At 34.7% G+C, this 21,325-nt stretch overlaps 1 protein-coding gene across 2 annotated transcripts in view; it reads right to left on the minus strand.

The window, feature by feature from the left end:
- Window positions 1–21,325, minus strand: part of LOC6032953 — a 357,638-nt gene that overhangs the window by 60,726 nt on the left and 275,587 nt on the right. For both annotated transcript variants that reach the window (XM_038258180.1, XM_038258179.1), the window contains exon 10: window positions 4,071–4,193. In XM_038258180.1, coding sequence (XP_038114108.1) covers window positions 4,071–4,193 — 123 coding nt within the window. The remainder of the gene's footprint in view (window positions 1–4,070; window positions 4,194–21,325) is intronic.

Here is a 21,325-nt window from a genome sequence, read left to right on the forward strand (position 1 = left end):
GGACGATAGCCTATTTTTATAGTATTCCTAAAATTGATTAATTCAACCATATCATGTTAAACTTTTTAATGCTTTCACTAAAAATATATTTTTTAAAAATGTTATTAGTTTCAAAGCATAAATATGTCCTCCAAATTGTTCACTGAATGCCGTATTTTTTCGAAAATACTTATTTTTTATAATTTGCAATATGGGTACCAAACTAAGCGAAATTTTGTTTGTTTGTTTTACTTTTTTAAAGTATTTTTGTAAAATAAAGAACCTATTGTTTCCTAAAATACTCAAATTTTCATTATTTGCAGAATGGGTATAAAACGAAGCTTAATTTTGTATGCTTTTTCAATTGATCAATGTTTTTTTACAAATATTAAAATTTTCATAAACTACGATTTTTATTCCAAAAAACTCAAATTTTAAATTTATACCCATCAAACGGGTTAAAATTTCGTTACTTTTTCAAGTTATAAGATTTTTTTTAGAGTATACTGAAATTTTCACAAAATACCGTAGTTTTTTGAAAATACTCAGATTTTCAAAAAATTTAATATGGGTATCAAACAATTTACAATTTTCTATGCTTTTCAATTTACTAGAGTTTTTTTTTAAATACTAAAATTTTCACAAATTACCTTTTTTTCAAAAACTCAGATTTAAAATATATAACATGGGTATCAAACGAATACGCAAACAAACATTCAAATTATACATGCTTCATATCATACAAAGTTTTGAGTCGTTTGCATATTTTTAAAATATTGCATGTTTAGAAAATTAGAGTATTTTCAAGAAAATAAGGTATTTCGTGTAAATTTCAGTATTTAGAAAAACTTGAACAAAGTGAAAAACCATACTAAATTTCGCCTCGTTTTTTTTTTAAATGAGTATTTTCGAAAAAAAAACGGTAATTTGTAAAAAAAATAATATTTTCCAAAATACTTTATAAAGTCAAAAAGCATACAAAATTTCGTTTTGTTTGCTCCCATATTGCATATTTCGAAAATATGAGTTTTTTCGAAAAAAAATCGCTAATTTGTGAACATTTTAGTATTTTTAAAAAAATCTTATAAAGTGAAAAAGCATGCAAAATTTCGCTCCGTTTGATACCCATACGGCAAATTATGAAAATTTTAGTACTTTAGAAAGTATACGGTACTCTGTAAACAATTTTGAGAACATATTTATGCTATGAAACTTACTACATTTAAAAAAATTCTTTAGAACGATTTTTGAAATGAGTTATCGTCCATTATAGGCGATAAGATTATCGCCTTTTTAAATATTCAAAAAAAATGTCTTTGGAAATGAATAAGTAAGGACTTTTTCACTCATAAAATTGGATTTTGGAACATGTCATTTTATGGGAAATTTAATGTACTTTTCGAATCTACACTGTCCCATTTAGAACAAAATTTTTCATTTTAATACTTCGTGTTTTTTCTAACTTTGCAGGGTTATTTTTTAGAGTGTAACAATGTTCTACAAAGTTGTAGAGCAGACAATTACAAAAAAATTGATATATAGACATAAGGGGTTTGCTTATAAACATCACGAGTTATCGCGATTTTACGAAAAAAGTTTTGAAAAAGTTACTTTTTGCGTTTCTCTTTGTTTCGTCGTCCGTGTCTGTCGCGGGTGACCATGAATGGCCATGATCGATGACGACCAACTTTTTCAAAACTTTTTTTCGTAAAATCGCGATAACTCGTAATGTTTACAAGTAAACCCCTAATGTCTATATATCAAAATTTTTGTAATTGTCTGCTCTACAACTTTGTAGAACATTGTTTCACTCTAAAAAATAACCCTGCAATGTTAGAAAAAACACGAAATTTTAAAATGAAAAATTTTGTTCTAAATGAAAAAATTACCTTTCTGGGACAATGTAGATTCGAAAAGTACATTAAATTTCCCATAAAATGACATGTTCCAAAATTTTTTACAGTCGAGTAACGGAAAATGGGAGAATTTTTAAACTTTTTTAGTGTTTTTTTCGATGAAAAATACGTTTTTTCGGAATTCTGAGTACGTCATCAAATCGGGCGTCTAATTTTACACAAAAGTCCCTTTGACACCAAATTTCTTTCTCATCACCGTTTCAGGCTGCAAATTATTGAAAAACACCTCTTTTTTCACATGTTTAAAAATGGAAGGGGTCGTACCGCCCCTCCGTCACGAGATATCAAAACACGGACCTCGGATTCGTGATCAGGGACAAAAGTTACTCCTTAGGACAAAGTTTCACGCAAATCGAAGAGGGGTCGGGGCAACTGCTGTGTGAGTTGGCGGAGAATTACCCAGGTGACTTTTTTGAAAAGAAAAACATGAAAATTAATGTTTTTCAAGTCTCACCCAAACAACCCACCATTTTCTAACGTCGATATCTCAGTAACTAATGGTTCGATTTACAATGTTAAAACAAAGAGTATTTCCCTTCTCTCTGGTTATTATATAAAACATTCGTGAAATTTTCCGGTGTTTTCGAAAACAATATTTTCAATTTTTTAAATCAATACTAACATTTCAAAAGGTTCAAACATTTAATATTACGCCCTTTTAAAATGTTAGTCTTGGTTCAAAAATTTTGAAAAGCGGATTCAGTGACAGTTTATTAATCAACTGAATGTTAACATGTTAAGATTAACGTTCAAATTCCATAGGTTGTCTTCCTAAGGTGTCTTGATAAGGTCCAGTTTGTGACGATACACTACCTTCCCTTTACTAAGCAATTGAATCCGGAAGGGAAAAGATCACCAGTTGTGTTGGTCCGAGTCGGGATGTGAAACCCAATCTACCACTTGAACATGGGGCGTAATCTACCAACGAGTTCTTCCTGATTGTTTGCTTCGTACTGGCTATTCTTTTGTTGGACTAGATTACATTGGATTAGATAAGCCAATTGTCGACTACTCGATATTTCAAATTCTGTCATTTATATAGGTTATTTCTAAACATTGCATATCTAGAGTTTTTTTAAAGGTCCTATAAACATATAAAAGACATTAGTTTACAGGACCTTTTGCAAAAAAAGCTCTGGATGTTCTTCAAATGCAGAATTTAATTCCAAATGGCTCCATTCGTAATCCACCTTGAAGCTCTTTTCCTCCAAAACCCCATTCTCTCTCTCCTGCTGCTGCAAAATATTGTTTCGACGTCTTCTCGGTGGGATTTGGTGGAGAAAAATGCGCTTCTCCCTGTTGCGAAAGGCTAATTAAAATTCATGATGTGAATCCCGGCTCCTGCCGCCATCATCATCATTCTGTCCCGAAAGAAGCAAAGTATTGCCTGAGAAAGGGGGCTTGGGAGGGGTGTATTTAAACTTTAATGACTTTGGCGGTAATTAGTGGATGCGAGAGAAACGAGAGTGTGATGCACTGTGATGTAAACGGTTGCAAAAAAGAAGGGAAAATAAGTTGGAAGGAAAAAGTAGAGGAAAAACTTTTCCAAGTGAGTCATAAAGAGAATCATAGAGTTTTAAAGGGCAGGAAGGAAGGGAAAAGTTGTCGTTAAGTTCAATGATTTCTGCATATAAAACTTACACCGGATGCAGTTGATGATGGAAGAGAGATATGGAGGATGCATTAAAAGTCATTAAATTGGTGATGAGTTTTTAATCTTTAACACCCCTGATCCTCTTAATTCGACAAAAAGTAAAAGTCACTAAAAGTTTGCTTGCCAACATTTAATACGGCATGGATGTGGGGAAATTTTTAACGATAAATCTGATTTTTTGAGGCCGTAAACACTTTCCACTTAAAGTTTTAAGCAGATTTTTTCAAAGAAAAATCTTCATCCAAAGTTTGTCACCGTCAAAGCAAAAACTTACTGAAAAGGTAAAAGACGTCATCCAATGACGCGTAACCATCGTTGGAGCTTTGATGGAGAAAGTTAAAAAAGAAAGCTTTTGATGCCATCAAAAAGCATTCTAGATGAAAGTAGCCAAACTTTGACACCCGGTCTCCGTTTGTAGGTATGTGTGTGTGTGTGCCCACCGGAACCGTGACCAAGTGAAAAGTTTTTTTTTTGCTTCTTTTACGCTTTTTCCCATTTTTTATCCACGGGGAGCTACTCACCGTCCGGGGTACCTGATTGCAGTCCGGTCCGTTTCGTCCGCCCGGGCACTCGCAGGTGAAATCGTCCCCGTGATCTATACAACGGTGGCCATCCGGGCACGGGTCATTGGCGCAAAAGTCCACCTGAAAGAAAAGGGGGGAAAATACAGTTGCGGGAGGTGAGCATGTAGTTGTGTGAAAGGGTTATATAAAACATTGGTTGTTGTGGGAGCGTGAGCTTTTGTGTGCTGGTGATTATTTGAATTTTTTTCTAAAAAATCATTGAAAATATTACGTGATCCAGCGATTGCCAACAAACTTAAGTAGAAATATTGAAGAGTACTATATGCAATTTCATTGAAACTATTAACTTTTGCTGTCATCCTCGAACGCTAAAAATTGCCTTCTTTTCTCTACCAAAAAAAAAATCGAAAAGTATTACATAAAATCTAAAATCGAAAAGTATTACATTTCGACACAAGGGCTGAAAAAATCAACTTTTCTGCACTGAAAGTAATACAGTCATGCCTCGGTTTTGCACGCCTCGGATTTGCACTGCCCCGGTTTTGCACCGTTCAGCTGCCTCGGTTAAGCATTGGCTTCAATCATATGAAAAATCATGCAAACATCAAAAAATTATAGTGTGTTGGAATCGAGATGATGTAAGTAATCCATTAAAATTATTATTTCATGAAAATTTTCACAAAAATACGTATTTTTCCTGTATTTTGAAAATGCATTTTTTTTCTCTAAAGAATCCAAAAATATATTGTTATTGGAAAATGGGTATCAAATGATCAGGTTTTTTTCATACATTTCAGATATAATAACAATTTTTTTAGAAAATACTCCAAATTTTCACAAAACTACGTTTTTTTCGAAAAAAAACTCAAAATTTAAATTTTTAAATTATGGGTATTAAACGGGTTTTTTGCCTTCCTCACCTTACTGAGGAAAGGCTATAAAATCACTCAAAAAATGAACTTCTCAATTCCACCTCGTAGACCCACCTACACGTATACCTATCGACTCAGAATCATGTTCTGAGCAAATGTCTGTGTGGATGTGTGTAGGTGGGTGGACAAAAAAATTGTCACTTGATTATCTCCGAACTGGATGAACGGATTTTGACCGTATTAGTCTCATTCGATCCATCTTGGGGTCCCATAGGTCTCTATTTAAAAGAAGCAAGTTTAGTTAAGTACTTCAAAAGTTATGCTAAAAAAACGATTTTGGCGTATGTCCGGAAGATTGTAAAAAGGGTGGTTTTTTGCAAGAAACCCTATCATGTTACATATTTTCAGAAAGGTATTAAAAATACCTTTCCAATGAGCCCAAAACATTGAAGATCTGACAACCCTATCAAAAGTTATTAGCACTTAAGTGTTATTTATACACTTTTTGGAGGCCGGATCTCAGATATTTCAGTAAAAATTATGTCCGGGTCCATCATGCGACCCATCGTTAGTTAAATAATTGAAAGACCTTTCAAATGAGCCTAAAACATCAAGGATCTGACAACCCTATCAAAAGTTATTAGCACTTAAGTGTTATTTATACACTTTTTGGAGGCCGGATCTCAGATATTTCAGTAGAAATGATGTCCATCATGCGACCCATCGTTAGTTAGATAATTGAAACACCTTTCAAATGAGCCTAAAACGTCAAGGATCTGACAACCCTATAAAAAGTTATTAGCACTTAAGTGTTATTAATACACTTTTAGGAGGCCGGATCTCAGATATTTCAGCAAAAATTAAGTCCGGGTTCATCATGTGACCCATCGTTAGTTAGATAATTGAAAGACTTTTCAAATGAGCCTCAAACATCAAGGATCTGACAACCCTATCAGAAATTATTGGCACTTAAGTGTTATTTATATACTTTCTGGAGGCTGGATCTGAGATATTGTGATAAAAATATTGTCTGAATCTTCCATGTTAACTTTCGTTGGATAGGTTTTTTTTTATCAGACCTTGCCGATGAGCCAGAAAAATTGAAGGTCTGCGAACCCTATCAAAAGAAATCAGTAATAAAATTGATTTGTTAAACATGTTAAGGGAATGTTGCTATTTTTACTGAATGTATTGACTTTATGAATGTGAGGAAGGCACCAACCACCTAAAGGTGGATTAATTATCGTTTTTTCATACATTTCGAATGTAATAACAACATTTGTAGAAAATATTCTAATTTTTCACAAAACTACGTATTTTCGAATAAAATACTATCGGGATTGACGATCGAATGTAATAACAATTTTTTTTGAAAATACTCAAAATTTTCACAAAACTACGTATTTTTGTAAAACTTTTCAAAATTTCAGTTTTTTCAAATATGGGTATCAAATAATCAAATCATTTGTTTCCAAAAATACGTAGTTTTGTGAAAATTTTGAGTATTTTCATTTTTAATAACTTTAATAATGTATGAAAAAATCCCGATCGTTTTATACCCACATTGTAAAAACGGAAATTTTTTGTACTTTTTTTCGAAAATACGATGTTTTGTAATTTTTTTTTAGTATTTCCAAAAAATATTGTTATTGCATTCGAAATATATGAAAAAATCCCGATCGTTCGACACCCACATTTTAAAAACGGAAATTTTTAGTATTTTTTCTCTAAAATACGTAGTTTTGTGAAATTTTTTAGTATTTTCAAAAAATATTGTTTAACATTCGAATTATATGAAAAATCCCGATCGTTCGACACCCACATCGTATTAACAGAAATTTGGAGTATTTTTTTAGAAAATACGTAGTTTTGTGAAAATTTTGAGTATTTTCAAAAAAAATTGTTTTTGCATTCAAAATGTATGAAAAAATCCCGATCGTTTATTACCAACATTGGTAAAACGGAAATTTTGAGTTTTTTTTTTCGGAAATACGTAGTTTTGTGAAAATTTTGAGTAATTCCAAAAAATATTGTTATTGCATTCGAAATGTATGAAAAAATTCCGATCGTTCGATACCCACGTTGTAAAAACGAAAATTTTGATTATTTTATCCGAAAATACGTAGTTTTGTGAAAATTTTGAGTATTTTCTAAAAATGTTGTTTTTACATTCGAAATGTATGAAAAATCCCGATCGTTTGATACCCATATTGTAAAAATTGAAATTTGGAGTTTTTTTTTCAAAAAGACGTAGTTTTGTGAAAATTTTGAGTATTTTCTAAAAGTGTTGTTATTACATCCAAAATGTATGAAAAAAAACCTGATCATTTGATACCCATATTGCAATATCAATATATTTTTGGTCTCTTTAGAGAAAAAAATGCATTTTCGAAATACAGGAAAAATACGTATTTTTTTGAAAATTTTCATGAAATAATAATTTTAATGGATAGCTGACATCATCCCGATTTCAAAACACTATAATTTTTTGATTTTTGCATGATTTTTCGTACGATTAAAGCCAATGTCTCCCATATAGCCAAAATCCCATAAGCGCTGTGCCTCGGTTATGCACGCCTCGGTTTTGCATCTCCCATATGCGGTGCTAAACCGAGGCATGACTGTACTTAACACTTGGACAAATTATTTGAAATTTCATCTCGTTGCAAAAATGTTTTCCATCCATTTGAAAGCGGCAAAGTTAATCATCACAGCACTTGTTAAAAAAGTAATAGTTTTCGATACTGTTTGGGACTGGAGTTTGAGCAATTCGCTTCAAATTACGGTAATGGGTTTTATTTGTATTTCTTTTTATTTAGCCTATTCACTCATACCCATAATCTCCATACAATTTTGGCAACATATTTTCGAAAATATTTAATTTTCTGAACGATTTGGTGTTTTGGCAATGTATAAATGAGGACTATTCAGGAAAAAATAGGAAAACGGATTATTTGAAAACACTTTTTTCACAAAAAATCAATTTCCTTAAATCCGTATTTTTGAAATTGTGCTAAATTTAATGCTACTAGAGGGTGACGATTCTCGAGATTTTCAATTTCCCGGGAATCGAGAGTAGAGTTTGGACATTTCCCGGGAATTCCCGGGACCCGGGAGTTTTTTTGACTATGCCAATAGTGCCAAAAATTCAAAATGAAAAGTAATAAATTTGTTTGTTTTCAATGAATTCAATTACAATTAGTTCATACTAATTCTATAAAACGTTAATTTAAGTAGCATCATTATTTTGAGGAACTTTATAAAACCTTTTGATTTTTTTTTCTGAATCTGCAAATAAAAAATCGTTTCTTGAGCATTTTATGGCTCGAAATTGTAGTTTAAAATATATTCGCACTAATGATTTTTCAAAATTTGCACAAACTTGGTATAAGATTTTTGTTAAAAATAAATTAAACAGCTTATACAGCCTATATTTCATTTCCCAGTATCGGGAATTCATTGATATGATAACAGCGACTCAAAACAACAAATTAAACTGTTTTTTTGTAATTCTAAAGGGTAACCGAGATATTAATTGAAGAAATATTTCAGTTATCAGGAAAACCCAAATATTCACAAAAAAAAGATTATGAGGATTGATATTCTCGAGAGATGATATGGAAATCGAAGTTAACTTGAAAAAGCTTTTCCCTCTTAGAAATAACTAAAAAAATGATATTTGAAAATAAAATATTTGATATCATTTCTGGGTGCAACTGCTTAATATTTTTTAGGTAAATTTTTGGCTCCACATTATTTTTGGCTTCTCTCAATAATAGTTATTGGAAGTTTTGACAAGTTAAAATTTACACTTTCTGAATAAGAAGATTAGAGAAGAATTGGTTTATTCGAACTTCAACATCAAACATTGAACATTCAATGTTCTAAACAATTTTGATTTTTTTTTCAAATGTTTTTCTGATTAGTTTATATAATTTTGCATCGATGTTTATATGTTTGAAATTTCCCGGGAGTCTCGACCGAATTTCCCGGGAATCGAGAGGTCCAAAAATGGTCGATTTCCCGGGAATTCCCGCTCGTCACCCTCTAATTGCCACCTTGTTTTTAATGCTAAATTGAATTTGCAATCGAAAAGTACAATATTCGGGTGAGTTTTCAAAAAGCCGTAAGAGCCACCATGACTTCCGACACTGCTATTCGTTTGAAATTGAATCAATATTTCATCTGTTTTCAGTTTAGGGTACTTCAATCCGACCAAAAAAGGGCTTTTTTATAAATGAAGATTGATGAAGTGTCCCTTTTTCGATTTTTTAAATGTCGTTAAATTGAGTAATTTTGTAGGTTAAAAAGAAACATCTAAGATTGAAAAACAGCGGATAAAAGAAAAACAAACAGGATAATCAATGCTTTCAAAAATTTCAAATTTAGTTTCAACAATAGTACTTTGAAAAATGGCCTTGGTTTTTTTTTTAGTATTACTAAGGCTAAGTTAACATTCCGAACGAAAAGCGTTTGAAAAAAGAACAACAGGATTACAACTTTGTTTTCTCAAAATTTCTCATTTTGTTTCGAGATTCTTTATTTTGTATTTTTTTTATTGGAATGAATCCTTGATCAGACTCTCAGTGAAAAATGGACCAGTTAAATACAAAATCCTGAATCTCAAAATGGTGATTTTGGAAATCAAAACAAATTTTCTTAAGCATGGTGCTCCCAACGAATACAACCAAAATCTCGGAGCGTATGGTGGTGTGTCCCCACGCTTCTTCCACCCTGGTCGATTCAGAATTGTGTTGTTGTTCGAACACTCAGTGCTCAAACTCAACCCAATTACGAGTCATCTCTGCGATACGGCTTTACGCAGTAGGCCTGGCCGCTTTAACGCTTGTGATGTTTCAATGCATTCCGATGCAATGGTGCACTACAAATGTTAATAAATGACAAGCAGAGTGCTAGGCGTCATCTAACCTAAGGCACTCTCCAGGATCCCTTCGAAAGATTGGCTGCGCTAGGGTCTGATTAGATTAGATTAGATTAGAAATTTTGAAATTAAGATCAAATTTTGAATCGAAAATTATTTTATCAATTTTTGATAAAGCGCACTGAATTCAAGTGATTAAGAGGATTTTATGCCATATCCCAAGTGACATTTTTAAACCAACTAGCCACCACCAAGTTTAATTAAGGTTTTATTGTAGCATCTTGATTACTTAATAGTTTTATTTGGGCATTCACCGCAACCAACAAGCAAGATCTGATTAATAGGTTCTAACAGGGTTTTATGCCTCGGACATAAAACCGGGTGGAAATAAAAGCCGACTGGCTTTCAATAAAGTTTTATGAAAGTTTTAATAGAGGCTTGAAAACCAGATGGCAATGCCATGCCAAACGGGTTTATCGCATGCTTTAATAATGTTGTAGATGTCATGTGCCATTAGGCATGTAAAAAGCTCACTTAAAACCATAAGCTCCTAAAAGAGCATTTATCGCGGCCAAATAGCAGTGCATAAATATGGCGCTAAACGCGTGCTCTGGTTGAATACGATTTACCGCCATCTTGATTGAAAAAATAGAAAACTGAAAAATTTGATTTAAATTTGATGAAAACACACATTTATGCTGAATTTCTGGTCTGATTGCGGTTAGCAGTGCGTGGCCGAATGGTTACGCTGTCCGCTTTTTAAGCGGATGATTCTGGGTTCGATTCTCATCTGCTGCAACCTTCCATCGAATGAGGAAGTAAAATGTGTCGGTCCCGGCCTTGGTTATTAGGCCGTTAAGTCATTCCAGGTGTAGGAGTCGTCTCCATGCCATAAGTACAAACAACACACCAAACCAAGCCTACTCCGGTGGAATCGCTGGCAGCGGTTGGACTCGCAATCCAAAGGTCGTAAGTTCAAACACTGGGGTGGAAGGTTCCTTGGAGTAAAAAGAGGTTTGGGTGCTCTCCCCATTCAAGCTTTTGGACTCCTAGGTTCGAGCATAAACTTGCAATAGAGACCACAAAAGACCCGGGGGTCGTTAATGTGGATAGTTTGATTTTGATGAACCTTTTGCGGAGATCCTTATGGGTTTTAATTGGGGTTTATCAAGGTTCTGAGGAGTTTGTTACGACTAAGGGGTTTTAATGTTGGTTTTGGCTGATAGGTTTTATAGCGGTTGTGACAGCTTTGTTAAAGCCTTAAATGTTACTTGGGATGGAGGTGATTTTTTGTTCAGTTATTTGAAATTTTGAAAATACTTTATGAACGAAAGTAACTCTGTAAAAAAAGTTTTTTAAATGCAATCTGAAAATTCAATGTTGAGAAAAATGTATAAGTTAGCCGCCATCTATTATTTTACAATGTATCGACAACTATTTGATAGATTTTCAATGGTGAAAAATGAATCTTTTAGAAACTTTCTGTATGATATTCAATATACACTATCGTTGCGAAATTTAAGAATCTAGAGTAAACTTTTGAAATAGTTCAAAAAATTATCGTAAAATTAGGAGGTTGTATCGTAGCAATCAGGACTCCGATCAACTTTGTCAAAAATAGATATTTACTTACTCCTTAACTCCCATAAAACATACACCTGTTTCGTGAATTGAACTTTTTGTAATACAAAAAAAATCAAATAAACAGATCGGGTTTATTTTAAAGGTGTTAAATTGTATGGAGCCTTTATCGAAAAACTTAACATGCGATTTTTTTTCTTTTATTCAAATAAGAGAGAGAGAGAATTACTTAGCTTTTTGAATTTCATTTGTATTCAACTGAATTTGTATTTCGACTGATTTTTTTTTTGTTTCTAGAATTCGCTACACTGAAATAAAAAGAGTACACAATTTTTAAATTTTTGGGAATTTTACCTCCTTATTTAGCAATTCAAATAATCCAATTACTTAAAAGGAAAGGAGGCGAATTTCCTGGAATAAAACAATGTTGTTCATTTTTTTATTTCAGTGTGGGTTTGTTCTATGGGTCGAAGCGAGGCGTCCCGATTTGGACAAAACTTACATTGTGTGCTTGTCTGTACCTGGGTGATGAATAGAGAGAATGCGTAACATGATTTTCGAATGATCCCACTTTGTTTACATCTACAAAGTTGGAGGCTGTTCAAGCACAAGCATGAATTTTTAATTACTGGTAAATATGCTGTTTAATAATCAGTACTATGTGTTTTATTTTGTCTATTTTTTTACATTTTTGCTGGAAAATTGTTTGTGTTTTCAAGTTTCGATTGGTTAGAAGAGGTTTTTCTTTTTTTAAGGAGTGACGAAGAACTGCGGCGGGAGTGTCATTCTGCGATGTCGCAGATAAATTCCCTGGCTGATTTTGGAATCCTGCAGTTTTTCTTGGTTAAGCGAAAAAACATCGCTTATTCTAGCGAATCTGATTCAACAAACAGAGAAAATTTTCACTAAACCAGCAGGTTTTCAAACGGAATCAAACAATCAAGACAGCTTCTAGCTGAATAAAACCGCCTGGACTCAATAAACAACTTTCATTCATAATTATGAAAAATGAAGACCTAGCCTTCAACTTTCATAAAATTTCTTGACATCAACTACAGGTACCCAAAAGCCACAAATTTTGTATTCTTAAAAAAAACCATTTTTAATGATCGATAACAATACTCTCTATTTTTGGCGAACAGTAAATTGGATCCACTTTGACAGTTCAAAATTGAGGCCGTTTGCGAACCACTATTCAGCAACCAGGTCTGTACATAAGACGAACTCATGCCAAATTTGAGCCCTTTACGACAAACGGGATGTGCGGTAAAAACATTGAAAATGTCAGATATGCGAGCGTGCACGCTCGCGGTATACATTTTCCTTTTCTCTCTCATTCCCGCTTCCACGATCATCCTACCGTAACAGCGTTTAAGAACAAAAGCCGCCACAAAACCAATTTCGCAAATGCAGTTTAACGGGACCGGGTGGGTCTCGTGGCGCAGGGGTAGCGGCTTCGGCTGCCGATCCCGATGATGCTATGAGACGCGGGTTCGATTCCCGCCTTATCCACTGAGCTTCTATCGGATGGTGAAGTAAAACGTCGGTCCCGGTTTCTCCTGTCTCGTCAGAGGCGCTGGAGCAGAAATCCCACGTTAGAGGAAGGCCATGCCCCGGGGGGCGTAGTGCCAATAGTTTCGTTTTTTAGTTTAACGGGACGTCATGCGTGGTCGGCTCCTAATCACCATCTCGCGTGCTTTCATTGCAGTTTTTGGAGAGATTGAGAGACTCAGCGGTGAGAGCGCATAGTCGAGGAAAAGGGGAAGAGTGATAGAGAGAGAATGACATCGGCGGGAATCGCGAGACATAAGAAGAGATCTCACAAGCTATAGTGACGGCCGCTATACTCTCGGATGTTTTTGGTGCAAAGATAATCAATTGATAGCTTTTCTTCTGAAAACAGAACAACTGATTGTTTCTTCAGCAAAATGCCAAACTTCGGCAAATTACCTCTAATTTTTCAACGAGAATTTGGTAGAACGACTCACGTTGTTGAAAATTCACAAGAATTTTTAGTGCAGTATAAACCAATTTAGAACCATGAACCAAAAGTTTTCTCACATTACATAAAGCAAATTTAGGAATCAGAACTCGGTTTTCAAACACCACAAATCATTCCTCTTTTCAGTACTAGTTCAAACCCTCCGGAAACACAACTGCCTTCAATTAATCACGACGATTGACGGGCTCCACGTTCGCGTGCCGCCATCATTTTTGCATCACTTGACACGGCTTCAATGAAGCGCGAAACCACTCGAGAAATGGTCCGCAACGGAGGGTGACGGAACGAAATTCGAGATTTTATTTTCCTGTTTTTTTCTGCACTTGATCCCTCAGAAAATCCTTCCGAAAATGAATCCCACGGATTTCCATTCCGAGGGCTTTTCCCATCTCCACCCTGTTCCGTGGGGGAACGGGATTGAAATTAATCGTGCAGAAAATATTAATTGCTTCGGGTTTTAATTGCACTCGTCGGGAAAGAAAACTGCTGACGGTGGAAAACCACCAACCCTGGGAACAAATGGGTTCAGCCCCCGGGCAGGTGTCGGATTTGTTGGCATAAATTTCTCCATTTTTAATGGTATCAAATGGGCGATGCACCTGGTAGGTTGATTTAAGGGAAAATGTCAAACTTTCCAACTATTCTGCTTATTTTGAAAAGTGATTTGAGAAATTGTTTAGAAAAATCCCTTCGAACAAGCCCAACACATGTAGGCAGTTGTCGTCGACGTTCTGTAGCGGAAGATTTATGCTTGATAAAATTCAATCCTCGTTCGAGCTAAACCATACCACCGACACGACTACCATGGGAACCGATCGGCACCCAGCTTGGAAAACTCATTGCTGCAGCTGGGAGTTGCTGAACCGGGTTAAATTAGAGCGAATTAGGTGCAAAAGCCCCAGCATGGTCGATTACACGCCGTAATTGGAAATCTATTGAACTTTTGCACTGACTTTGGATGTTTTGAAACTCGCATGGGTGCAACCATGCAGCATAACTCGGGGCCTGAATATTTTACGGAAGGTTGATGAAGGAACTCGGAATCTGCTAACGATGCATTCCAAATAAATTGTTGAGCATCGTTAGTTGATTGAGTTTGGTACATAAAAGGGATATTTCTGAGAAATATTCACCAGGAATTGTTTGCATCCTTTTCCCATCAGATTCAAGTTATAGATTGCAGCAGAGATGTACAAAGGCCTAATCATTCGTACAACTGAGGGTTGAATTTTTCAACTTTAAATCCCTTCTCAATTGTTTATTTAAACTTTTGCGCAACCATTCGTGTGAATGTGGTGCTGGACAAATTTCATTCCGCAATGTGTATCCCCACTCTGGGGGAGGTGTGAAAACTAAATATTGTCCAAGTACCCTCGCGCCGGTTCCATAATCTACTGAATATCTCCCACTCACCCATCCTCTCACGGTAATCCGATTATGGCGGACACTTTCCACCCACTTGACCGTTCTCCTTAACCCCGCTCCCACTCAAAGGTGAGAGAAACACACGTGAATCCCGTACCACAGTTTTTCAACTTTTATGCCAGCTTTTTCCATTTGTTTGTGTTTGTCTATGTGTGTGAATGTGATGTTCTCGCAGAGCACCCCAAACGTACACACACACACACACACACATATTCGCGCATACAAAACTTGCAGTGACCTGTTATTTTCGTTTGATCAAATTATCTACCTTTGTTTGTATTGTCAAGCGCAAAAATAGGGGTACATTCTATGGTGCAACATTGGTAAACCAAAACAAAGGATTTTTATTAAAAAAATATAGAAAAACTAACATAATTCACAAATGCTTACTTGATGAAGGATAATTTAGAAGATAATTAAGTTTTTCCATACCGTAGGGTTTTCGACCTTTTTCACGGATTTATAATAAGTCGGATTTTTGTACGATTTTTTTTCGTATAATACGAATTTGTACGAATTTTAATGACGATAATTGTTTTGCCTTCCTCCCCTCAATGAGGAAAGGCTATAAAATCACTCGAAAAATGGACTTTTTTATTTGACCTCGTAGACCCACCTTCACGTATACCTATCGACTCAGAATCAAATTCTGAACAAATGTCTGTGCGTGTGTATGTCTGTAAGTCCGTGCACCGAAAAATATGCACACGATTATCTCCGGACCGGGTGAACCGATTTGGACCGTTTTGGTCTTATTCGATCCATCTTGAGGTCCCACAAGACCCTAGTTAATATTATGAAGTTTAGAAAAGTACTTCAAAAGTTATGCTAAAAAAAACGATTTGGCTAGAGTTTGAAATTTTGTAAAAAAGGGTGGTTTTTGTAAGAAAACCCGTTATGCTATATATTGTTAAAAAGGTATTTGAAAGACCATTCCAACGCGTTCAAAAGATTGAAGATCTGACAACCCCATCAAAAGTTATGAGCACTTAAGTGGTACGTATACACTTTTTTGATGCCGGATCTCAAATAATTTGATCTATCATGCAACCCATCGGATAGGTAATCAAAAGACCTTTCCAACAAGCCCAAAAAATTGAAGATCTGGCAACCCTATCAAATGTTATAAGTACTTTAGTGTTTTTAATAAACTTTTTTTGAGGCCGGATCTCAGATATTTTGATAAAAATATGAGAGAAAGGCACCAACCACCTAATGGTGGATTAAGTAACGTTTTTCGTAATTGAAAGACGCAAAATTTGAAACCCAAACATATATAGGTCATCGCTGAAGTTTTGAAGTTCGGTTCGACATCGCCAATGTTTTAATATGTTGCGTGAAATTTTCCGAGGAATCCGATAAAAGTATTTTCAGACATAGGCTCTTTGGTAAAAAACACGGTCAAAACACCATTTTAAGTTTGATACGACTTTTTCAAATGTTAAGCTGGATTTTTGAAACTTCTTACTATTTTTCTCAAATAGCCAAACTAATCACCACTAAGACAGGGTCGCCATATCTTCAAACTATTAGACTCGTTTAGAACGTCAGATGATGGATTTGGACATAGTTTTCATATACAGCAGTTCCATATGAAAGTTAAAGAAAAAAAATAAAAGTGCTGAGCAATTCTCTACCAAAACCGGAAATGGATTTAATTTGTATTTTTTTATTTGGCTCAAACTTTGTGGGGGCCTTCCCTATGACCAAATATGCTATTTTGTGTCATTGGTTCACCCATACAAGTCTCCATACAATTTTGGCAGCTGTCCATACAAAAATGGTATGTAAATATTCAAACAGCTGTAACTTTTGAGTGAATTTTCTGATCAATTTGGTGTCTTCGGCAAAGTTGTAGGTATTGTTGAGGACTTTTGAGAAAAAATAGGTACACGGAAAAAAAAATTGCAGATTTTTTATCAACTTTTTTTTCACTAAAACTCAATTTCCCAAAATACGTATTTTTTGATTTTCGAGATTTTTTGATATGTTTTAGGGGACAAAAATCCGCAACTTTTGAGCCATAGAGAAACATGGTCAAAAAATCTGCCGCCGAGTTATGAATTTTTGAAAAAATAGTGATTTTTGGAAAAAATCGAAGTTTCATGCAAAAACAAGTTTGACATTATTTTTTAATGCAAAATTGAATTTGCAATCGAAAAGTACTTTACAGATTTTTTGATTAAGGGCTCCGTTTACAAGATATAGCCACCGAAAGTTTGATTTTAGCGAAATATTTGCAGTTTTTCAATTTTTAAAAATAGTGACCATGAGTGACCATTTCTAAAAATATTTTTTTTGAAAAGTTCAGAAAATTTGCTATAAAATTGTCTAAGAGACATTGAAGATTGGACCTCTGGTTGCTGAGATACAGCGGCTTAAAGAAAAAAAAACACGAAAATTGAAGTTTTTCAAGTCTCACCCAAACAGCCCACCATTTTCTAATGACGATATCTCAGCAACTAATGGTCCGATTTTCAATGTTAATACATGAAACATTCGTGAAATTTTCCGATCTCTTCGAAAACAATATTTTGAAATTTTTTAAATCAAGACTAACATTTCAAAAGGGCCAAATATTGAATATTTCGCCCATTTAAAATGCTAGTCTAGATTTAAAAATTTTCAAAATATTTTTTTCGAAAAGATCGGAAATTTTCACGAATGTTTCATATATTAACATTGAAAATCGGACCATTAATTGCTGAGATATCGTCATTAGAAAATGGTGGGCTGTTTGGGTGAGACTTAGAAAACTTCAATTTTCGTGTTTCTTTTTCTTTAAGCCGCTGTATCTCAGCAACCAGAGGTCAATGTGGTGCTGGACAAATTTCATTCCGCAATATGTATCCCCACTCTGGGGGAGGTGTGAAAACTAAATATTGTCCAAGTACCCTCGCACCGGTTCCATAATCTACTGAATATCTCCCACTCACCCACCCCCTCACGGTAATCCGATTATGGCGGACACTTTCCACCCACTTGACCGTTCTCCTTAACCCCGCTCCCACTCAAAGGTGAGAGAAACACACGTGAATCCCGTACCACAGTTTTTCAACTTTTATGCCAGCTTTTTCCATTTGTTTGTGTTTGTCTATGTGTGTGAATGTGATGTTCTCGCAGAGCACCCCAAACGTACACACACACATACACATATTCGCGCATACAAAACTGGCAGTGACCTGTTATTTTCGTTTGATCAAATTATCTACCTTTGTTTGTGTTGTCGAGAGCAAAAATAGGGGTACATTCTATGGTGCAACATTGGTAAACCAAAACAAAGGATTTTTATAAAAAAAATATAGAAAAACTAACTTAATTCACAAATGCTTACTTGATGAAGCATAATTTAGATGATAATTAAGTTTTTCCATACCGTAGGGTTTTCGACCCTCTTCACGGATTTATAATAAGTCGGATTTTTGTACGTTTTTTTTTCGTATAACACGAATTTGTACGAATTTTAATGACGATAATTTTTTTTCGTAATTGAAAGACGCAACTTTTGGAACCCAAACATATATAGGTCATCACTGAAATTTTGAAGTTCGGTTCGACATCGCCAATTTTGTAATATGTTGTGTGAAATTTTCCGAGGAATCCGATAAAAGTATTTTCAGACATAGGCTCTTTGATAAAGACACGGTCAAAACGCCATTTTAAGTTTCATACGACTTTTTCAAATGTTAAGCTAGATTATCTTACTTTTTTTTTCTCAAAAAGCCAAACTAATCACCACTAAGACAGGGTCACCATATCTTCAAACTACTACTCGTTTAGAACGTCGGATGATGGATTTGGACATAGTTTTCATATAGATAGGTGAAATCCAGCTTTTTAAAAGCACAAATATCACTAAAACTTTATATCTTGTCAGATCTGAAAACTTTTAGACTTACAGTATGTAAGTTTGTGATGAAACATGTAAACAATTGAAAATTTAACAGAAACCTACTGCGTTTTGTTCAGAAACTCATTCCAAATATTTTGTTACAAAAAGCTCATGAAAAGATGATTTATATTAAAAGAAATATAACAAATACTATTACAAAAAAGTAAGTTTAATCCACGAGAACAAAAATAACAAAAGTCCATACATTTTTGGCAGATTGCTCAAACGAAACGATAACAACCTAGATATTTAAAAACGTGGGTTTTATAGGAAACCTAGATGTCTGGGTATCAAAAGATCGGAAATTTTATGCCATTTCCGATGTCACATAAGTTGACTTGTAAATCGTGGACTGGTTTGGATGCCGGCGGATTTTCCGACGACGTAATTCCGGGTTGGTACGAAATTCCAACGAAAAACCTATTCTATCGTTACAAAGACTCACTCCAAAATGTTTATATAGCAATTGTATTGACATTTAGTTGAATTTAAAGTTTGCAAAAATAAATTTAGATAAGTTTTATATAGAATTTCCAAAGTTATATAAACTTTTATACTAAGTAGTTAGTTAACTTTAGATTCAATCCAAATTATTTTTTTAATCAGTCAAGGATGCCTATTTGGAATTGGGAGACTGGATTAATGGTGATTTGTCAACAAATAACTTTATTTATGTTAATTTTTCGAAAGGTGTACAAACTTGCACCTCTTTTGATTTTTGTAATAGTATTTGTTATATAACTTTTTATTTAAATCATCTTTTCATGAGCTTTTTGCTACAAAATGTTTGGCATGAGTTTCTGAACAAAACGTAGTACTAGGTTCCTGTTAAACTTATTTTTTACATGTTTCATCACAAAATGTGCATAGTGCCCAAGGGGTGTAAATACTTTTTTTACATACTGTAAATAAGAAATGTTTTGTTTGGCCGTTGAAAACCCGTCATGTTATACATTTTAGGACTGGTATTTAAAAGACCTTTTCAAAAGCCTAAAAGATGGAAGATCTGACAACCCAATCAAAAGTTAGAGCCACTTAAGTGTCACTAAAACACTTTTGGAGGCCGGATCAAAGATATTTTAATGAGGCAAGACTTCGTCCTTAAAGTACGCCACGCTATGCCAACATTCACCAAAATTTACCCTGTAGAAAAAAAAGTACTGTTCTAATTGCGCTTTCTCACAAAAAAAAAGTTTTTGACGGCTTTTGTGGTTAAACGCTGTTGCGGTAGGATGATCGTGGAAGCGAAAATGAGAGAGAAAAGGAAAATGTCAACCGCGAGTGTGTAAAAACGAAAACGTGTTCGGCTATGTTCGGCGCTGAGAGTTTCAATAAGGAGAGAAGAGCAGTTGTATTTGAGGCATGTATATTCAGCCGGGATAATTGTAGTTGCTGAGAGCTGATATTTTGATATTTTAACAACCCCCTCATCTTTGGAAATGTGACAAAAATTCCATCTTTTGAGCTTTGACACAAAATGGCAGTGTTGCCGTTTTATCGAAAAAAAATCATGATTTTTTAATAGCTTTGAAAAAAGTCGAAATACTAGTTTATGCACCAAGTTACAAAAAAATTCTGCGCGTTAAGTTGTGTTCTGAAAAAAAAAACAACTTTTGTGATTCTGAAAATCGCTCTTTCAATTAAATAATTAGTCGAGTTAGTTTTTTGGTACAATGCTGAAAAGTACTAAGAATTTCAGCCCTAGTATCGAAAAGAATTAGGGTAATTTTTTGCCAACTCACACGAAATCGGAAAAACTTGCCCCAACTCCTCTTCCATTTGCGTGAAACTCTGTCCTAAGGGATAACTGTCCCTGATCACGGGTTAGAGCTCAATTTTTTTTTTGATATCTCATGACGAAGGTGAGGTACGACCCCTTCTATTTTCGAACACTCGCAAAAAGATGTGTTTTTTAATTGGTTGAGTCGATTGAGGGCAACGGGGCTGCGCGGTTGCTTCGCAAGATCGATCGTGTTCTTTGGCCGTTTGTTTTCTCGCTAGCAATGACATTATCAGTTCTTCCGTTAATACACTGAAAAAACCCAACACAGCAAGTTCACATGCTTTTTCACGTGAGCTAATCCTAAAACTAACACAATGAATTAACATGCTTTTCCTTTGGTTTAGACATGACTTTCATTATAAATGCACGTGAAAACCGCGTCAGCTACACCCATCTTGATCCACTCTTTTTCCATGGGATTTTCATCCCAGATTCACGTGAATTGCACTTCGATTCACCCCAATTGACTTTTCCTTCAGGTTTCAAGTGAATTTCACGTTACTATCGAATGTTTTGATTTTGAAGTTCGAAATGAAAAAATAGTCTAAGTGAAGATGGCCACTCACATTTAATCTGAGTCAGAGCTCCCGAGTTTAAATTTGATTATTCGCCAGAAAAGAGGGTTTTTTTCGCAAAAATGTGGCAGGATTATTTCTAAAACTATGGTAAGTATTTTCTAAATATTTCTTTGGACAAAAATTTATGCCTAACCATTTTTTTAATCGTATTTCCAGTGAATCACCGTCTGCTTTTCGCCACCGCCGGCTCAAAAATTTTGAAGTACCTGCCTAAGTTTTTTTTTCTGGGGATGATGA

Source organism: Culex quinquefasciatus, chromosome 2 (genome assembly GCF_015732765.1).
Source record: "Culex quinquefasciatus strain JHB chromosome 2, VPISU_Cqui_1.0_pri_paternal, whole genome shotgun sequence".
Lineage (NCBI taxonomy): Eukaryota > Metazoa > Arthropoda > Insecta > Diptera > Culicidae > Culex > Culex quinquefasciatus.